Source organism: Phoenix dactylifera, chromosome 7 (genome assembly GCF_009389715.1).
Source record: "Phoenix dactylifera cultivar Barhee BC4 chromosome 7, palm_55x_up_171113_PBpolish2nd_filt_p, whole genome shotgun sequence".
NCBI lineage: Eukaryota > Viridiplantae > Streptophyta > Magnoliopsida > Arecales > Arecaceae > Phoenix > Phoenix dactylifera.
The window spans coordinates 4,556,792-4,577,011 of NC_052398.1; the positions used below are offsets into that span (position 1 = coordinate 4,556,792).

The 20,220-nt window shown below is 37.6% G+C and overlaps 2 protein-coding genes across 5 annotated transcripts; both read left to right on the top strand.

Moving 5' to 3' along the window:
• The first annotated feature begins 197 nt into the window (after positions 1–197).
• LOC103702422 (jacalin-related lectin 19-like) lies at positions 198–1,836 on the top strand. The gene is made up of 3 exons (XM_008784862.3): positions 198–299; positions 421–636; positions 1,290–1,836. The coding sequence occupies exons 1-3, from the start codon at positions 297–299 to the stop codon at positions 1,698–1,700; spliced, it is 630 nt and encodes a 209-aa protein (XP_008783084.1). The 5' UTR covers positions 198–296; the 3' UTR covers positions 1,701–1,836.
• Positions 1,837–6,569: 4,733 nt separating this feature from the next.
• Positions 6,570–20,220, top strand: LOC103702274 (AT-rich interactive domain-containing protein 5-like). Of its 4 annotated transcripts, none has more exons than XR_603280.4 (13): positions 6,576–8,407; positions 8,500–8,539; positions 9,526–9,578; positions 10,887–10,932; positions 12,249–12,341; positions 15,554–15,676; positions 15,767–15,818; positions 15,893–15,968; positions 18,885–18,951; positions 19,150–19,200; positions 19,417–19,509; positions 19,591–19,773; positions 19,880–20,220. XR_603280.4 is itself a non-coding variant. In XM_008784612.4 (13 exons), the coding sequence occupies exons 2-13, from the start codon at positions 7,332–7,334 to the stop codon at positions 19,693–19,695; spliced, it is 1,875 nt and encodes a 624-aa protein (XP_008782834.2). In that variant the 5' UTR covers positions 6,576–7,191; positions 7,267–7,331; the 3' UTR covers positions 19,696–19,984. The 4 variants fall into 4 exon arrangements, 2 of the variants coding, with proteins under 2 accessions (XP_008782834.2, XP_026658474.2); XM_008784612.4 differs by having other exon boundaries at positions 6,576–7,191; positions 7,267–8,407; positions 19,591–19,984; XM_026802673.2 differs by having other exon boundaries at positions 19,591–19,984.

Below are 20,220 nucleotides of genomic sequence, written 5' to 3' on the forward strand. Positions count from 1 at the left end.
AAACGTAGGCTATTGGAAAGGGAATTCCAAGGTATAGAACAAGAGGTTGCCTTGTTTTCTTACCCTTTTCCTTGCGACACTGGGTCGGGCAGGAAAGAAGCAATGCCCTTCATGCTTTTACAAAGAAAAGCATAATAACTATTACACTACTACTATAAAATGGGCCACCTGTGACAGTGCAATGACGCGCTCCAACATTTGCATGGTTTCTGGTGTCTCTTTGGTAGTAGAGCTGTCCGAGACTACAGAAGTGCAGTCCTGAGCATCTTGGGCCAAACAAACCATTAAGCTTCAGGATGGTGAGTCACTAGAGGAAGTCTCACTTACGCATAAAATGTTGTCTTTGAAAGAAAATATCACAACTGAGACAACTAGACGGTTGGTTATCCTGATGTTCTTTTGTTTTCTTGTGCTCGACAGAGTTCAATATTGAATGATGAGGTCCTTATTAAAGTTGGACCGCGAGGGGATATTCTGAGTGGAAAAACAGAATGGGATGAATCAAGTTACGGAAATGTGAAGCAGATCTTTATAACTCATGGAAATGCCATAAATTCGATCCAAATATTGTATGACTTCGATGGAAATTTAGCCCTTGCACACAGGCATGGAGGGGATGGAGATAACTTCGTCTGTGTGAGTAATTCATATATTGACATTCTCCTGCACGTTTATTTTAGCTGTTTTATTCGCTAGTTTCTGGTGAAATTTATGCATTCAATTTTAGGAGGTTTATTGGAGAATCTTCCAGACTGTTTTTATATACTTGCATAAATTCTCCAATGAGGATCTCAACCAGCAAAGTCTCATGAGACAGTTTATGATGGTTAATGCTTTTGTTCATTATGTGCATTGTAGAGCAGTCTAGGATGAGGCAATTTTCCAATTTTAGCTAGATATACATGATCCATTAAACATTTGTCAATTAAACCAGATTGAATTCTCTCAACATGCTGATCGATCGCTAATTCTATGATTTCTGCTCTTAGAATTTGATGTTTACAATCTTGAACAGTGTGTGGTTTACAATCTTCAAGTTTTTTCTTTTTTCCTGAGATGGCTGCTTTACATAACCCTTGAGTAAATGCATCACTTCACCATTTCTTTCAAGTTGTTCAGCAACACTACTTTCTGTGTTGTTCTTGGAGTCCTACTTTACCTCAAATTCTAATAAATTCCCATAAATGATGAAGTAGGATCCTAACAACCAAATCCAATTTGATGGAATAAGACTTACAATTCATGCTCACTTTTAAACTCCCTGATTTTGCTTATCTTTTTATTTTCAGATTAATTTTGAATCTTGGGAGTATTTGACATCCTTAACTGGATATTATGGGCCCATCGAGCAAAAGGGTCCACTGGTCATACGATCGCTGACATTTGAAACCAACGGTACCACTTATGGGCCATACGGTCAAGAAGAGGGTACCCCTTTTCATTTCAACTTCCTGACGGGCGTCAAGTTTGGTGGATTTCATGGACGTTGCAGTAGTAATTTTCTCTCCGCCATCGGTGTATACGTTAAGACAATGGCGAAGCGCTATTTCAAGCCTGATCCCCCTCGATATAACATCACACCGTGTTTGTGTTCTTCCACGGCAGAGTTGCCAACATGCGTTCGACCAAGTTCTTCTGCTGCTACACCTGCACCAAGTTCTGCTGCTGCAATACCTCGTGGGGCATGTATATCGTACTGATTCAATCTCAAGCTCCGATTCCGTGTACTCGTGATATAATGTGGTCAGTTTGGATATGTAAATATTTTTACTTATGAGTTACAATATACTAAGAATAAGTGCTTCTTAAGAAAATGAATACCAAAGTTAGTTTGTATATGTAATAATATGGTTTATACATTTGTCTTGGTCTTCTAAAATTACACATTTGTCTTTGCGTGGCAAGTCAATGCCAAAAGCATGCATGTTTTCTTCTGAGGGCAAAAGGCTATACCTATACATATGTAAGTAATACAAATATATAGATAAGAATAAAAGATTTCCCTGGACAAAGGGTTTTCTTTTTTCATTAAAAGGAGGTGTTGTTACACTTGTTTCTTGATCCCTTGAATTTTTCCCTGGGAGATCGTGCTCGGCGCATGAGAAAAATATGGATTGTTATGATAATACTGGGCATATGTGATGCATAAAGGAGGGAAGTGAAAGTTTTTTTTTTGTTTGGTAAAACAATAGGAGGGGGGGGGGAGGGCCGGCAGAATCCCACCCGCATAGCAGCTCCCACTGGCCCTCCTTCTCATAGGAAATGTTCGATGCGGATCGCAAGTTTCCGCTTGCCTTCTCCAATCCGTGGGAAACTTCAATGGGCCATCTACGTATAAGTACGTCACCCCAGTGCTACCTCAGTACTGATGGAAGGAAAGCATATCCATGCGGTCTTTTGGTTTAATCGATGCTCACGCATTTCGAACTTGGACAACTCGGGTGGAGTCCAAAGCCCCTTACTAAAAAAATAAAAAAAAAAAGAAAAAAAAGAAAAAAGGAAGTGGAAGTTTATATGAACTATTGTGGTTGATGTACATGAGAGAAGCATGCATGTGCATGATTGGTAGAGAGAGTTTCCAAGGCACGGCAATGGGATGTCCTCCCTACCAACTTCTGTAGTCACTTTTTAGAGCCCCTTTTCTTGCGTTACCCCTCTGTCAATTTCCTCCATATACCACCATTCTGTTTAAACTACAATTATCTACTTCTCTGAAACAAAACATTAAGTACGAGACCAACGAACCCATCTTTGACTTCATATCAACCTTATTTCACCTGCCATGTTGACTAGTATCAATGTGGCTCATTTGGCAAACTATGAGTGGACGCACGGGCATACCACATCTTATTATCCGTAGGCAACGAATGAGACCAACGAACCCATGGACAATGAAAGTAAAGATATTGAAAACACATAAAAAAGTATTGATATGAGCATCTGAACAATGGATTATATAGTCCACCAAATTGCAGCACATCATAAGTTTAAAATGGTGCATGGCATCAAAGAAAGTTATAGTGTCAAATTGAAGGTAAAAAGATTGTTAGGTGCATAAGTAGTTGGCTATTTTATATGCTTCTGGGGATGTTAAACATGCTTTAAAGAGTGATATGCCATGCACAAAATGGAGAAAGAATGGGCATTAAACTATATTAGCACCAAAGAGACTATAATTAAGTTACTCACCTACATGTCAAGTGAAACTATAATAAAAGAAGTATTTAATCACTGGCAACTTGGTCTTATAAAAGCTGTGGCTTTTGAAGACTTATTAGCAGTCTCTGGAATTTGGATAAAGATATTACAGAAGGAAAATAAGGAGTGATAAGCTTTTAAATTCTTATTAATTGATTTATACTACTCAATAGTCACTAATTTATATTCATGGCCTAAACCACAAAGAAGTATTAGCTCATTTTTTGTAACCTTCCTTGAGTACCGTAATTGAGAAACATTACTTTGTAGTAAAAAGTCCGATTAAAGAACATTAAACTTCAAAAAGAAAAATTATTCGAGCTCATAAATCATCACCATGCCTTATCAATAGCAAAGCAAGGGAGGCTAGACTGACTCGCAGTTGTTGCACAACTTCTTAAGATTGTCCTTATCTGAAGCCTTATTGGCCTCTTGCTTCTCCTTCGAGCTGGGCTTCCCCGATGGAGAATAATTGATGAAACCCTAGTCCTCAAGAAAATCAAACACCCTCCAAATCGATCCTATATCCCCAATCATGCCTTGCTGAGCCTCTGTAAAGGTAATCTTCCTTGAAGGATCTATTTTGAATTGTCTGATGGTTAAGTATTTGTAGTTCTTGAAATTAACTTTCCTTCCAAAAACACCGGCAGGATCTTTCGCTCGGTCTCGTGGATCTAGCTGAAAGAAAACCACCCTAGATGAATAAAACAACAAGGAAAATTATTGAAAAAAGACATTGCTAGATTTTTAGAAGGGGAGAAAAATACTCCAAGGGAAAATTAAGGATTTTGTAAATTAAGAATACTCAATGGGGGACAAGAATGGTAGGTCTTGGAATTTGACTTACTAGAGCAGTTAGGGAACGTGATGGTGTAGGAGGCAATGGGAGACTATTCCGGCTTCTAGGGTTTGGCGGTAATAAGGAGTTCATGGAGTCAGCAGATGAAGTCTCGGATTTGATGGTGGAGGTGGCTGGAAGAAGGGGGAGTACGGAGGATGGGGTTATTCATTGACAATAGCCTAGGGGTCTGGGCGGGTGGTAGAGGCATCGCCATGTGGCTGAAGAGGGAAGGGGTGGATGAGGATTTAAGAGTCAATGAAATGACCGATGTGCTAACATATAAAATTTGAAATTTGTCTTACTGATGGATGCGTGATAGTTCTTGTGCAGGTGCTAAACTCGCGTTACACTTTCGTTTCTTACTTTTCTCGCAAACTTATATTCGGCATCTTCTAACCGACTTTAGTATTTTTTCAATCGCTTTTATCAAATGAGGAAGCATATGCTGTCAAATTCGATCATTTGTTAAATATAATGAGTGTTGAATGGAAGTAGCAATTTACTCTTATCCAATCGTATGCTTGACCCAAACCAACCCTAATGGGGCAGGTTTTACCTGACCCACAACTAATTCGAAGTAGGTACATATAATGGTAAAACCTATCCAGAATCCAATATGGATATATATAACTCTTCATAAATCTTCTCCTGAGACAAAGAAAGATTTATATATATAAAGAAATAATTTTTATAGCCAGTCCTAATCCGTCTAAACTACCCTATCTAACTCTATCAGCTCCGCTCCACCCAAAAACTCTACCTGCCTCATTTTGTTCTAAGGCAAGTACAGAGTGGGTACGGATAATAGCCTACTCAACTTGTTGCCATCCCTATGCATGCATGAGTTGATTCTATAGCATAGGAGGATAAAGCTGAGTTATAGCTATTTTAACTTGGCATGTTTGTAACTGAATTATGAGAGGCTCGTAGAGGATTCAAGATCCTTTTGAGTATTCTTTCAGTACAACAAAATTTGGATAAAGGGATATCTAGCAATAGTCAACACATAACTTAGAGAATTTGTCAAGCTTACTATCCAATCTTTGGATGCTTGAGGTTTGAAGTATCATTTACGATCTTTTATGCTCTTTGAAATCCTAATCAAGTATCGCCAACCACCCCTCTTCTTTGGTGGCTGGGGTCTCTATCATGAGATCATCTTGATTGGGGTTCGAGTTATCATGAATTCGCTTTAGCGAGTGCTCGCGGATTGGCGCCATCCTCCTCCTCAACTCCTCTTTAATAAAAAGCAAATACCGATTAAACAATCAAGTACCAACCAAGTACTCATCCATACTCTACTCATCTGACCTCCTAGTGAAGGATTGTACACATTTTATCTATAAGCTTATGGTATGACAAGTCCACCCCCCTTTCTCTTATCAAAATAAGCAAATAGATAAATTTTGAGAATATTTTTCTGTATAGGGTTGAAGCTGTAATAAGTGATTCATAAAATGTGCAACTTTGGTTTGCGACTGAAGCAAACTAATGTTATAGAATTTCTTCGTGTTTTGGTTCCTCTTCACAGTTCGCAAACTTTTGATAGACACTATTTATGAATTAAGGTTCTATGTTGAAAGCCAAGGCCTATAAATACGAATATTAAGTTTTGAAGGTCAAAAATATGAATTAATTGCAACACATTCAAGAATATATTGATGGAATAAAAAAATTATTCATGACTTTTAAGCATCACTCCCTAATGTACACAACATCTAAACAATAGACTTCATACAAAAGAATGCAAAATTTGGATATATCTCCCATTACCCAATACTTAGCCAAATTGAATTGTCCCTATATTATTATATCTAATCAAAAAAATCTGCTAGTCACCTTGAGGCCTTCATCCCTTGACATGTTCTTGATTGTTCGAGAAACATATAAACAATGATTTATGAATGTGAAAAATGAAACTCTACCATAAATGTTTGGATGGCTACAATTTCTTAGATCCTCTCAGCTACCAATGACTAATCCAGTCACCTTCAATCCCCATTGCTCGTGATGGGTTCACACTCCCCGTAAAATGAGAGGCTGGTGACAGGTCACGAACTCGGGATTATTTAAGAAATGATAAAAAATGTAGTTTTGAAATTAAAAGATATTCCAAAATTATTTGGCTCAAAAATTCGGAACTGTTTTTAGGGTTGCAGGATTACGACGGTGCACCGTACCAATCATATGCGTGCATTTCTATAGATCAATCATATACACTAAATCAATCATATGTGCGTCTCTGGGCCAATCATGCGAATGGGCGCATGTGATTGACGTTTAAAATTCTGCAACCGCGATCTTGGTACTGCTAATCGGACGGCGAAGAAACCACAAATCTCATGCGTTCACAGTCTCCGGTTGTGGGTCCCATCCTTGACCGTGGGGCCTCGCGAGTCAGAGCTCGTCGCCCGGCCCCGCTTGCACGAGCCGCCTTGGCGTACGCAGTTATCGTCACTCGCGTTGAAGGAAATGCCCGTCCGGCTTCAGCAACACACTTCTCCGATCCCCATTGCGCTGAGTAGAAAAGCCCGGCCGGAATGAGCCTGGTGGGGACTCAGATAAAGCCTCAACGGACCGGTTCATCGTGGCGAGTAACCGAACCGGACCTTCACAATTTGCGGCTTTTAAATGCCGTGAAGTGCCTGGATCTGTATCTGTTCCTTCTGGTCTTTGTGGGTCTCTCTCTATCTTGACGGAAAAAAAGAGGTTATTTGTTGGAGCAAAACCCTAAACGCCATTGGAGCTCGCTCCGAGCTCCGTTTCTCCAAGAAGTATCAGAGCCAGTTTTCTTCGGGGTCGAGGCGGCTGCTGAGAGCATCGCGAGGGACGGCTTCTCGAGAAAGCTAAGTTCTTTCCTCTTCTTCTTTTCTGGGAGCTAGGGTTTTTCCTTGAAATAAACGTTAGGGTTGTATTCCTGTAGGGGGCATTTCTTTCGATCTCAAGAAGTTGGTGCCCTGGGAAGATCTCTTAGGGTTTTATCGGTCTTGGAAGCGGGTAGTTTGGAAGAGGGAAAAATTAGGTTCTGTTTGAAATTTAGTATCACCTCTGGGCCAAATCTTTGAACGTTTCCATGTTTCATCAAACAAGTTAGAGATTCTCACTTAGGCTTTTGCGGCGAATCCGGTTGTAGGAGTGGAAAGAAAGATCAGGTATAGTGATCTACAGTGAGGAACGGGAATCAAATTTCTTCGTGCCTATTAAGACCTGTCTTTTTCCCTTGTCAGGTTTATTAGTTTTTATAAAGTTCGTAATTTCTTGGTTCGACCTGTTGAAGAGTCTAGTGTTCAAGATGAGCGAACTGAAAGATCACAATGATCCGGTGCAAGATATGCCCGAACTTCCTAGCAACGAGCACATAGGTGCGGATGTTGAAGACGAGGACCTTCAGTCTCTGCTGCAAAACCCTGTAGATGAGCAAAACTCTCAGTTTCAAACAGAGGTTAATTTCATTAACGACTCTAGGTTCTCAGCAAATCCTCTGGAACCTGACTCAGCTGAGCAGAACATCAGAGAGACTGCCATACCATCAGAATTGCAAAATAGTGCTGAAGTTCCTATTTCTAGGAATCAGACAGATGATGATACTGAAAAACCTGGGGATGAAGTTCCTGTTTCTATGAATCAGACAGAGAATGATTCTGAAAAACCTAGGGATGAAGTTCCTGTTTCTATGAATCAGACAGAGAATGATTCTGAAAAACTTGGGGATGAAGTTCCTGTTTCTATGAATCATACGGAGAATGATTCTGAAAAACCTCGCGATGAAATTACCGTTTTTATGAATCAGACAGAGAGTGATTCTGAAAAAACTGGTGGTGAAGTTCCTGCTTTTAGGAACCAGACAGAGAGTGGTTCTGAAAAAACTGGCGACGAACTTCATGCTTTTATGAATCAGACACAGAGTGATTCTGAAAAAACTGGTGATGGAGATCCTGTTTCTCTGAATCAGAGAGAGAACAATTCTGAAAAGACCAGTGATGAAGTTCCATTCTTTATGAATCGGATGGAGGATGATTCTGAACGAAATGATGCTCTTGATGTCAAGAATGAAATGGAGAGTGAGATGGTGAACACATCATTAGAGGATGGCAGTAACTCATTGGAATCAGATGTGAAGGCAGCTCATTCAGAAGATAATTACAGCACGGAGACCCCCTTGAAACAGGAAAGGGCTGAGGGAGAACAACCAGCTCCCATCGAGAGTTCTAATCAGTCTTTTACATTTGACTATTTCTTGGATGGTGATGATTCTGGGAGCGAGGAAGAACAAGCTGCTTTCATGAAGGAGCTGGAGAATTTCTTTAGGGAGAGGAGCATGGAGTTCAAGCCACCTAAGTTTTATGGGGAAGGGCTGAATTGTCTCAAGTAAGTTTCCAATAATTATCTTCAACCTTTCTTTTAATCACTTTGCCCAAGTTTTCGCTGAAATAAGTTTCTTCGAACTTTTCTTTGGTCAGGTTGTGGAGAGCAGTAACAAAATTAGGTGGTTATGACAGGGTAAGCATGCTACTGCTTCTTCTATATATCATTTTACCACAAAAAATTTCTGCATACTGCATAGCATAACTTGTTTTTTAGCAATCATCATCCACCATCTGAGATTGAGGTATTTGTGTAGGGTGGTGCATGGGTTATCTTTATGATAATTTTTGGAAGCATTGGCATATTATCTCACAAAGAGTATGCCTGTTAATGATATTTGTGTAAAATGCCTCTGGAGTGGAATATGAGTTAACTGGGGTATCGGTGGCTGTGTACAAGAGATTTCTTTTGCCTCAAAACTTTTTTCTTATCGATGGGAGCTTTAGGTGCTGGTGCTTTTTTTTTTCCATATTGATCATGTGGAGCACTGGCAACCAATTATTATTTTGATTGGTGCTAAGCCATTAGTTCTTGAATTTTAAATTTATATGTTGGCAGAGGTAAATTGCCTGGTCTTGAAAGAACTCCCAGTTTCTGAATATTTGTTTGGATATACACAAATAACACTATGATTTTGTAGATGGAATATATGGAATGCTGAGGAGGATTTGGTACGATCCGTAGTTGGATGTTTGCACACATAAATTAGTGCATATGCCTGTGTCCTGTCCTGCTAGCTGGATGGCAATTACTGGTTTTTTTTAACCCTCTAGAAGTGTTCTTTCCACGAACAATCACAATTTATAGCCACTGCTCATGCATTCATTGCACATCTCTAGGTGGTAGCAATATGCTTCTCATTGCCATCCTCTTTCTTTAGCACAATCCTACTTCCTTTCTGTGTTCTTTTCAAATCTGTTTCCTGTGGAAATGTGATCATGTATCTACATTTTAAAGGAACTATCAAACGAATATGAAAATTTGGGAAGGTAAATGGCAGTCACAGGACATATATGGCCTGTTACTTGCTATAGAAATTTCAGTATTTGATTTATCTCCATGCACTTAGTCCCTATATGCGATTTCTGGCTAAAGCCATTTTCTTCAAATTGTATCTCTAGGTGACATCATGCAAATTATGGCGTCAAGTGGGAGAGTCCTTCAAACCTCCAAAGTAAGATTTTATTCATTTTGTATGTTTCTCTATAATTTGTCTTTTGTTTCTTTTTTACGTGTGCATCTGTTTGCATGCAACTTAGATGTTCATATCCTGAATATTCACAAGTGAATATGAATCATATAAACCATATTAACAGCTGAACTGACCCAACTGCATTTTTTTAAAAAAATTCTGTTAGGATTAAAATACTTTTTCTGCATATAAAGTCCTCTAAACTGTTTGCGAGTTATTGTTAACTGGTCAAACCAATAAAATTAGAATTCTTAGGCCAATTGGAATGACAAAAATCAGACTGGTTGCTTCTAGGGTTTGTTGATCAAGCATGCTGTTATTTGCTAAGATGTTGGGCTGGAGGAGCAGATTGCAGAGTGACATTATACTTTTGTACCTTTTGTGAAATATTCTTCTTGCTCCTACAAGTATAATTACAATCTGGAAACAGTCCTAAAAATACCGTACCTATGTTGGATACTTGAAATTTTGTAGCATTCATATAATATAAATCAAGAGGCAAAAAATGTCAAAAATTATGGTAAACAAAATGTTGTTCATAGTAAATATGACATGAACAATATGTAAAACTAATTACAATCTGGAAACAGTCCTAAAATACTGTGCCTGTATTTGATACTCGAAATTTTGTAGCATTCATATAATATAATTCAAGTGGCAAAAAATGAAAAATTACCGTAAACAAAATGTTGTTCATAATAAGTATGGCATAAGCAATATGTAAAACTATTCACCAATAGGATACTTATACTAAACACTGCTAGTTTGTGTGATATTTAATCAATGGAAAAATGTTCAATAGGGGATAAACAAGTGCAGCAATGAGGAACAAGAAGGAGGGGCATCAGAAGTTCATATATTTTATAATGCTGCTTGACCTATAAGTAACTATGTAAATGAAGGCTCAACGAAAGGTATAATCGCTTCCATAGAATGCTAAGCACAGGATGATAGAATTAAGTCTTTGGTTGCTTGTTCTAGTAATGATCACAAGTCTATCTTTCTGCAAAGTTCTGTTTTCAAATCCTACAGTGGCCTGATTGACCTGCGCTTGAATAATTAACTTTTGGTAAAAGGGGACAAATTGTTTGCTTTTAAAAATTCTGTTTTAGTTACATAGCTCTACACTAGTTGAGAAATCCAGCCACTCTCACCCATTGCAGTTGTTTGTTTTCATCTCAACCAGTCCTCTACAGGACAATCAAAATTTCAGAATCTTGAACAAAGAAGTAGCATTAGCTATAACTGTTTTCATGCCCACTGACCTCCTGGATGGCATTGTTTATGCAGGACCTGTACAACAGTCTCTTGGTCATTTCGAGGTTTCTATGAGAAGGTAGTTTCTTAGACAGCAGGCTTGTTGAAATACCCTTGATATTCAAGATATGATCAAAGTTTTTACTTTCTGCACTGTGAGCATGAAGTGATCCGTGGAAAATTTAATTAAATAATTGGAATTTTGAAGAAAACAGAATTCACCATAACTCAATGAGAAACATGCAGTGTTTAGAAGTGTTTCTCATTATGCGTTAATCATGACTCAACATCAATATTATGTTACACTAAGTGTACAAAATGTTTTTTTAATACCTAAACAGCTTTTGTTTGTATAGTAAGAATTTGAAAACATGTTTATCCATAACAATATATGGCTGATATTGGATGACCATGTCTGTTCCGAATCCATGATTGTCCATAAATGACTACGTCACACTTAGAGCCCACCCTCTGCTTTGCCAAATGTTTAAAACTATAATTCACCCTGAACTCATATCTATGCAAACTGCAATCTGCACTTTGGTTGTACCTCAAAGATGCTATAAATACAGCTGGCTTGGGCTTTGCTTGAAAGAACAAGCTTAAGGCTTGCCTTCTTTTAGTTAGTCATAATATTGAGCAATTTTGAATCTTTTCAATGCCAAATATTTAAGTTTTTTCGCTTGACATTTTCAGTATAACTTGCAAATATATTGAATTCAAGGGGTTCTTTCTCATATTTTTGAGGTTAAGAGGCTGTCTGATTAGTGAATGTAGCTATAAACTATTATATTTTCTTATGCAGAAAAGATGTTACTGTGAATAATTGGGGCTTGTATTTAGACATTCATGTTTATCTTCATAAAGTATTGCAATAGGGGCCTTTTGGAGGCTTTGGCTCATCAAAGGTCATTCGTGTTTTATCATTCATGGGTGAATATTCCCTATTTTAGCTTCAGGAGAGGAAAGATAAACCACCAAACTTCCATATATGAGGAAAGAGTGATATAACTTATTCTTGTATTTCAGTTTTAAGATAGGTGCTAAACTGTCAAATCAGTAGAATCTTGTGGCTATATATTATTTTTTATTTTTTAATCACCATCTGGACTGTATAATGTTACTGCATGCTGTCATCTATCCTGTGGATTTGAGTTTATAGTTTATCAGTTCAGGCGGTTATTTCGCCCCCTAATGTCTGTTTAACTCTACCATCATTATGAATCGTATGGTACTGAAGGATTATCAATAACAAATGTTAATCCTTCTTCTCTTTGTTAAGTATACTATAGCTTGTGCTCTGCATTTTTATGATCCTACAGTGTTCCGATGGTTACCCTCTTATGATTTATTTTGTTTTTTGCCTTTCACATCTATTTTGTCCTTATTCTACAGGCTCTACTTGAGTATGAAAAACATAAAATTCGTACTGGCGAGCTCCAAATACCTATATCTGATCTTCCTGAGGCTATGGTTATTGATAACCAGGTGAATTTCTTTCCTTTTGGATTGCTTGAGTCCACCTTTGCATTGTTTGGATACAAAGTGCTACTGTTATTGTTGTTATTTATGATTGCCATTATATCAGTGTGAGGCCAGCTTTATCGATCATTCTTCAGCAAATTTTCTTGAAGAACTTAGGCTTTTGGGTGCATCAAACTATTCACTTTTTAGCTTTCATCCAGGGAAACATGGCTTCTCTCTCCTTTTCTGTTCTTATTTCAACAAATCAACCCCCTCATTTTACCAGGATCTCTTATAGTTGCTGTTGAGATTTCGTCATCTCAATTGATTTTCCATTGTTCTCTTTCCTAAGAGCAACTTTTAGAGCCACTTTTGTTGTATATAGCTTAACTATTTCTTTTGGTTTTATAAGCAGTCTGTCCGAGCATGTTCATTTATTGTTGCTGTATTTCATGTGCTTCACTTTATTATACATGCCTCCAAGTAAAATTGATGACTTCATTTATCTTATATTAATTTTTCTGAATCTTTACTAGCACAAGTTGCTCATGTAGTTGCAGTATGGCAATTGGCAAGGGTGAGGAAAATGATTGTATTAGCCATTGAGACTGTCTTTTTTTCCTTTTTGATTCCATGGAATGCCAATCTGCATATGCTGTGCCTCATAGCCCTTAATATGGATGGGGATACTGTAATAGTAGCAGGCCAAAAGTTCAGTTACCTGGTTGAGCAAGCATTTACATATTAGTATATCCAATCAAAGGAAAGATATGGTCTGCTGCAAGAATCATTTCGGCAGAAAATGAGATCAAGGCCATGTTTAAGATTCTCCAAAACTGCCTGGTGGCCTTGTTTGGACATTCAGAATGGCTTTCTATTGTTTTTTCGTTTTTTTTTCTATATTGTTAATAGCTGCATGGAAGGTCTTTCTGCCTAGGCTTGAACTTAAAGGTTGTCAACCTGATTGTTACAATTTAACTAGACTTTCATGGATCTCCTACTTAAAAATGAAACTAGGCATCTAGTTCTTGAACTATCATTTGAATCTTTAGAATTTAAGTATCATAGTTGAATCAAAGAAGAAAAGTAAATTCCAGACAAACAAATCATTACAAGATAATGAGCAATGGAACTTTGGAGTACTCACATTTTGTCATGACATATGTCCAGATACAAGTAGCACTCTAATAAGAGTTTTTGATCCACTTGGTATAATGTGAATAACCCTGTATTTTAAGAACCTTGCTAAATTATTTGAGGGCACAGTACAATATTTCTAAGTCGTTGTGGTGCCTTTTTTCCTTGTAGTCCACTACTCGAGGACTGATGTACCTAGTGCTTTTGAAATAAGAAATATCGTCAAGGTAGGAGATTTTATTCATTCTGATGTAAGTAATTTAGGTACAACATGTACGCATTTGGTACTTATATATGTGGAGTTGTTGAACCTTAGTCCTAGTTGTTTGACTAATTATGCTTATACATAGGCATAACGGTATCATTGCTGCCTGTCTTTTAGTGCAGCCAACTGAACCAGTTGGAACAAAGATAGAATATCCTCATTTTCAAGTTGTCTTCAATTTTGAAGAAGTTGAACATCCATCTGGGCTGTAAGTAGCTTCTTTTATTCTGGACAAAGAATGAGCAGAACATATGTAGGACAATATGTTGAGCAAGCCGAACAAAGGGTATTGAATGAAAAACATTTTGTCAAATTTGCCAATTCACAAAGTGAAGGCACAATGGTGGTCATAAAGAGCCATTCATGCTAAGGTCATTTGTTAGAGGTAATGTAAATGAAACTATTATCAACCCTAGGAAAATGTCTAGTTCTTGAGTCTTAATGAGATAAACTTGTAAAGCCATATGCCTTATCCTAGTCAAAGAAGCTTTTTGAGCGTGATTTCTTTAGGTTTGGGACTTGTTCTCAGGTTACAGAAGTCTTTTAGTTGTCAATGGTGAGAAGGAAGTTTCTTTTTACTGAAGTGCTTTCCCCTGCTTCCCAAAGTGATGTTAGCTCACATAAAATCTGCATGGTATATTAAAGATGATGACCCCTTTTCAGGGTGTGGTTTGTAGGATATGTTGTGATTGTGATATCCTTGTGCATTTTCCAAAGTTGGGCTCACTTATCAAGCTGCCATCTACATAGTGTATTCCTTGCAAATTAATCTAACATATTTGCAATACCACATAAATAATTTACTAGAAAGACATATCAAAGAGCCTACCGTTTCATCTATGTACTTTAAAATCAGCTGATGTATCATAAGTAGAGTGTAATTGTGTGGGAATGGTCTTAGTTGATTATAAGTCATAAAAAAGGGAACGGCCTCATTTTAATTAGTTTTATATAGCAAAATTGAACAAAGCTCCCATTTCTGCTCTCTCTCTCTCTCAGTGGAAGAGTTTTGCAGTTTCGTGTTGAGGAATGCTCCCTTGGTCATGAATTCAACCTTTTTGATTGCGAGGATACTGCCCGTTCAACCTAAATTACAAATATATTCTGTTCCAGTTACAGAATGATCCCTCTATAATCACCAAACCTTATCCTAACAATATAATCCCTTACAGATATGATCTCTGAATTACACCTTTTGTTCCTGTGCTAACATTTGACTTTTGGAAAGTGTCTTTTTCCATTCGATGCATCTGCTTCCTTGTTGTATTCTTCATTTATCTTGTTCACTTTGTCAATAGAGTCACATTAGCTAAGGTTGCAGATAGTGTGGTTGGATCGAATGGTATTTTCTCTCCACATTTGCTTCATGAAGGTAACATCAGTAAAATTTTTTATACAAATAGAATCCTGTGAATTGCATGGTTTTAAAATACTGCATTGTGCCCATATTGCATAAGGATCTGCCTAGTGATCATTACTATATTCTGTTGACATTGGCACACAGGCATGGTTACATAACATTGTTTGCATATACACAAATTATTCTTGAAGGTACTCTAGGAGGATCATTTCAAATTAACACTTCAAAGTTTCTTCTCTAGTGCTGGGTAGCAATTTCAAAACATACAACCATGAGTCCATGAGTTTTGACTCATCTAAAGTACTCATGGTACTAGCATCACAAATTTGGTTGGATAGGCACAATTGTGTTGAGGAAGTTGACCCAGTTTACAATAACAATACTAATGGAAAATTAACATTAAATTAATTCAATGGAAATTTTTAACAAATGGGTGAATTTTATCTGGCTTCATGATTCTTGTCATCTTTGCAGGGGGGTGGAAATCAGGCATCGGGCTCAGGTAGGGCCAGAAGGGATGCTGCAGCTCGTGCTATGCAGGGCTGGCACTCTCAGCGACTGCTTGGTCATGGTGAGGTGGGGGACCCAATAATTAAGGTGTGTAGACATTCGTTTATTTGTCAAATGCATTTGTGCCCACGATCTTTTTTATTTGTTTATATATTAAATCGTTTTGTTTGTGTGTAGGATAAGAGTTCAATTTCTCTTCTGAAGCGGGATAAACATCTTAAAAGCAACGGTATGGCTTCTCAAGAGTTCTACTTCTTGATATCACTAGCTTCTTTGTATACGTATTGCTAACAATTTGTTTAGGGGCACACAAGAGGAAAAAACCATCAAACCTGGAGCCTGAAGCTAAAGTTGGACGTACAAAAGATATTCAGACACAGTTAAGTTCCTTCGTATCCGCGCATTGGTTTTTTCTTCCCTCTTACTTGATGAACTACTTGTGCTGCCTTTTATAATTAAAGATCTGATAGTTCTCAGTAGACAAGTAAATTTGAGGCTGTGCCGGTTAGAGCTAGATACAATATTTTTGTTTCAGACTTAGTGAAGGCACCTCTATGTTTTCTACCCGAATATATTCAGAATGTTGTCATAACTTAGGGCACCATAAATTGTTTGCTAGTGTAGTTAAAAATTTACTACCTCATATTTTTTTAAGGTTAATATTCGTAAATCCTTGATCTGGTTACCCTTTTGTAATGTATCTGAAGTCTGAACCGTGTATTAGTTTAATATATATTCTCTTTATATTAGTTGATACCCTTGTAACTCAAGTCATGCATTTACAGGAGGGAAGAGCAGTTACAAGCTAGATTTGTCCATGTCAATATCATTGCCTTAGCATGAGTCTAAGTATGAGGTTCTTAGTCTTTTTATGTTGGCATTCTTCTCGAATTTTTAAGATTGTGACCTAGCATGGGAAAATGGAACCTTTCTTATATAACACATTTCTCTCTACTTATTCAAGGTTTCGTATGGGTGGAGATGTGTTTGGGTGAACCACGAGTCTGACTCTAGCTTCTCAGTAATAGTTAGATTTTTGGTTGGGCTTTCTGTATTTGTGCTAGAATAGGTTGGGTCTTGTTTTCCTTCCAATCGGATGGCATCTGGTCATTGGTGCCTCTTTAGTTCTAAGCTCTTGTTTTTTCGCTTCCAGACCAGATGCAAAGTTAACAGGTCTGACATTTGCACTTGGCTTTATTTATGCATTCAATCAGGTCTTAAACTGGATGCCAAATCATTTTTGCCTTGGTGAATACAATCCTTTATTTTCAGAGTGACATTGAGAATTTCTTGGGAATTAGAATGCAATAGGATCTCAAGTTCAATTGTCTAGCAGAGACAGGAAAAACTGGAGGTTTTTTTCTCCTTCCAATAACAATCAGAGCCTGTGTGTGAAGTTCCTTCTGGATCTACGAGAGGGCTAGGAAGAGAGCAGGGAGGGGAAGAGAGGGAGGGAAGGGGTGGGAGAGTGAGAGAGCAGGAAAAAAAGACTCCATCTCCCCTACCCTGCTCTCTTCTCGGCCAATCCCGCCGTATCTGATGGGAACTTCCTAAACAGGCCCTCGTGGTTGATGGAAACTTTGGAGTTATGAAGGTCATTACTTAGTTGATGCTATGCTTTTCCAAGGATATGAAGTTTTACAATGTTGCTGGCTATTACAGTTCATTCACAAGCTGTGACTACTAAAAGTCTTCCTAAACTCTTCATCATAATCTTTTGTTAAGACTGTCAAGTTTGAATGTTGGTAGTTACTCTGTACATGGGTAGATGAAAACACTAAGGACCTGTTTGGATAATCTTATTGGATTCTCAGGGTTGGAAACCAGATTTCTAGGCCTACAAGCCCAGCCCATGTTAACTAGACCTTTTTCCCGGGGAGGAAAAGAAGAACTGCTGAGGTCTTTTTTTTCTCTTCCTATAGAGTTCAGGCCATCCCACTCCAACATTATTCCTGGGTATTTTATGAATATAGACCTAATACAGCCTGTAACCTGTGATCCTGCTGGTTGTACTGACCTAGTCCACGAATCTTACAGGATTTCCAGCTCAATCCTGTAGGAAAATCCAAACAGGCCTTTTGTTGTTAAGGGATGATAGTGGCATGGAGTTGCTCATATCCTCCACTGCCGGTCAAGTTTAAAGATGTTAAATGAAGAATGAAGTGCATGAACAACTCTAAAATGAGATGGTAGTCTATGACTTTTTATAGGCTGAATGCAGAGGACTAGGAATGATATTCAAATCACATGCGATACATATTGGGTACTAATACTCATTGGATATTTCTCAAATACATGTCCGATGGCGATACTTGAGTGCAGAATCCTCTTATTCAAAATTGGAAAAAAAGATACTTTGGATACTTCTCGGATACACTCAATATACTTCTCAATACCTCTGAAAATGAGGGAGAGGATGCTTTTCTTTTCTTTTCTTTTTTGATGCTAACTTTTTAATGATGAATGATCAGTTTGTAGCATGTAATGTTAATATTTAAATATGAAGTTTGGATTGAGGTTAGAATTTGAATGTTGATTAAATGATAAACTTATAAAAGTTGATATTATTGTATAATGGCTTACTATGCTTTATAGATGTTTCTTCTTATTTTTTTACATACATACATATGTATAGATACTTGTGTATACACATGTATGAATATATAAATAGACACATATATTTATTTATTGACTATCCTAGCTGTATCATGTCCTGCTTTTTCAAGGTTTGATATATTGGCATATCTATATACCTGTAATGCTTCCTTGGAAGTGGTTTGCCTTGGATATTGCTTACTCGAGATGTTGATGGTGTTGTTAATATCTTCTTTGTTCTCCATAAGGCTGCATATAAGCAGCAGATAATATTGCTAGGGAGGGTGAGGACTGACAAAATTGTTCTTGATCTAGGAGCAAAGACAAAGTCTTCTTGATTCATTTATTTCTATCTTTATGTCGTCTTTGTCATTTTTCTCTTTAAAGTTTAAACTAATCCCATTTTTCTGTTTTAATAAATATCATAATTACTTATGTTGATAAAAAAGGCTGTCTAAAGACTTAGCTTGTGCTGGGGTTCGTAGGGTTGAATTCTTTGATAGTTGAGAGGAGAATGCATTCATAGATTTGTCTTATCCTCAACTGGGTTGTGGACAACATGTTTGTCGTGCTTTTTTCATCAATGCTTTTATAGTTTCTAAAAATATGTTAGTTATTATACCGTTGTTTGGAAATCTCTTGCCTTACCTGTTGATGCTGGGTTCAGAAAGCATAATAAGTTTGGGCTTTCTGTTGGCAGAGGGGATACAACAGTCGTTGATGTTGGGGCTCCTGCTGATTGGGTGAAAATAAATGTGCGGCAAACGGTAAGTTTAGCTTATATAAAGAGGGACTCTGATTTCTTTCTGATCTCCATATATATTTACTCTTTTGCATGAACTGCAGGATGGATCATATTCTTCTGCAATCCATCTGTAATTACTAATTAACAATAAGAGCATGCTCAGCACTTTTGATTTCAATTAACTTTTATTTACCCAAAGCAACTATATGTTGTTGTGTAGAAAGATTGCTTTGAAGTCTATGCTTTAGTTCCTGGGCTTCTGCGTGAAGAGGTAAAGGATGAATACTGTTCTCTGTTACTTTTTAAGTTGTTTTTTTTAGCATTGCTGTTGTGGTTGGAAAAAAGATTCTATCTCGCCAAAGTGTCATGACATGGACACTGACAACCACAGTGGTTTGTATGAACAAAAATTTGTGAATATGTTGCTTGAATCTCTTGTTAGCAGATCTTATAATTCTTGACATAACTCAATCTTGGATGAACTCAGGTACAAGTTCAATCAGATCCTGCTGGCCGTTTAATCATATCCGGAGAACCAGAGCAGCCTGATAATCCTTGGGGTGTCACGCCCTTTAAAAAGGTTGGTATATTTATAGTTTCCAGGCAATCTAGACCATAACTTTCGCCAAATTTCGGTCAATGAAATGAACATCTTTTGCAGGTCATTACTTTGCCTTCTCGAATTGATCCACATCAGACTTCAGCAGTGGTCACCCTTCATGGCCAGCTGTTTGTACGTGCACCATTTGCTCAGTCAGATCGATAGCACTCTTGGTCTTGCTTTGAAAGTCCACTGTCTAATATAATGAAGAAATAGAAAGAAACATATGAGGATGTTCTGCAGGTTTTGCCTTCTGACTTGTGCGAAACCTAGTTAGAAATAATTTTTGTACTAGCAACATGTTAACTTGGTACCTTTTTCTCAATACTTCTAATTTTTCTTTTCTCAGGCCTTTGAACTTGTCGTGTTGCTGAGATGATTTTTATAGTTTTTGAGTTCATGCACAAATTTGAACGTACTAATTTGTTTGATCCAACAGTGTGGTGGATTCTCGCTCATGAACCTTATCTTTGAGCTGAAACTTGCTAGTGCAACTATGTTAGGGTGAAAAAATATTAGGGTGAAAAAATATGTATGTACCTGCCTTTGACCTGAGAGAGCCTTCATGTAGTCATCTACTGAAAAATGTAGCCAGATTCTAGTTGGTTGTCATTTGGTTATTGCATGTTGCTGCTACATTGGGTGAGCATTCAAATGAAACAGTTCCTGATCATAACCTGATTTTCTGTT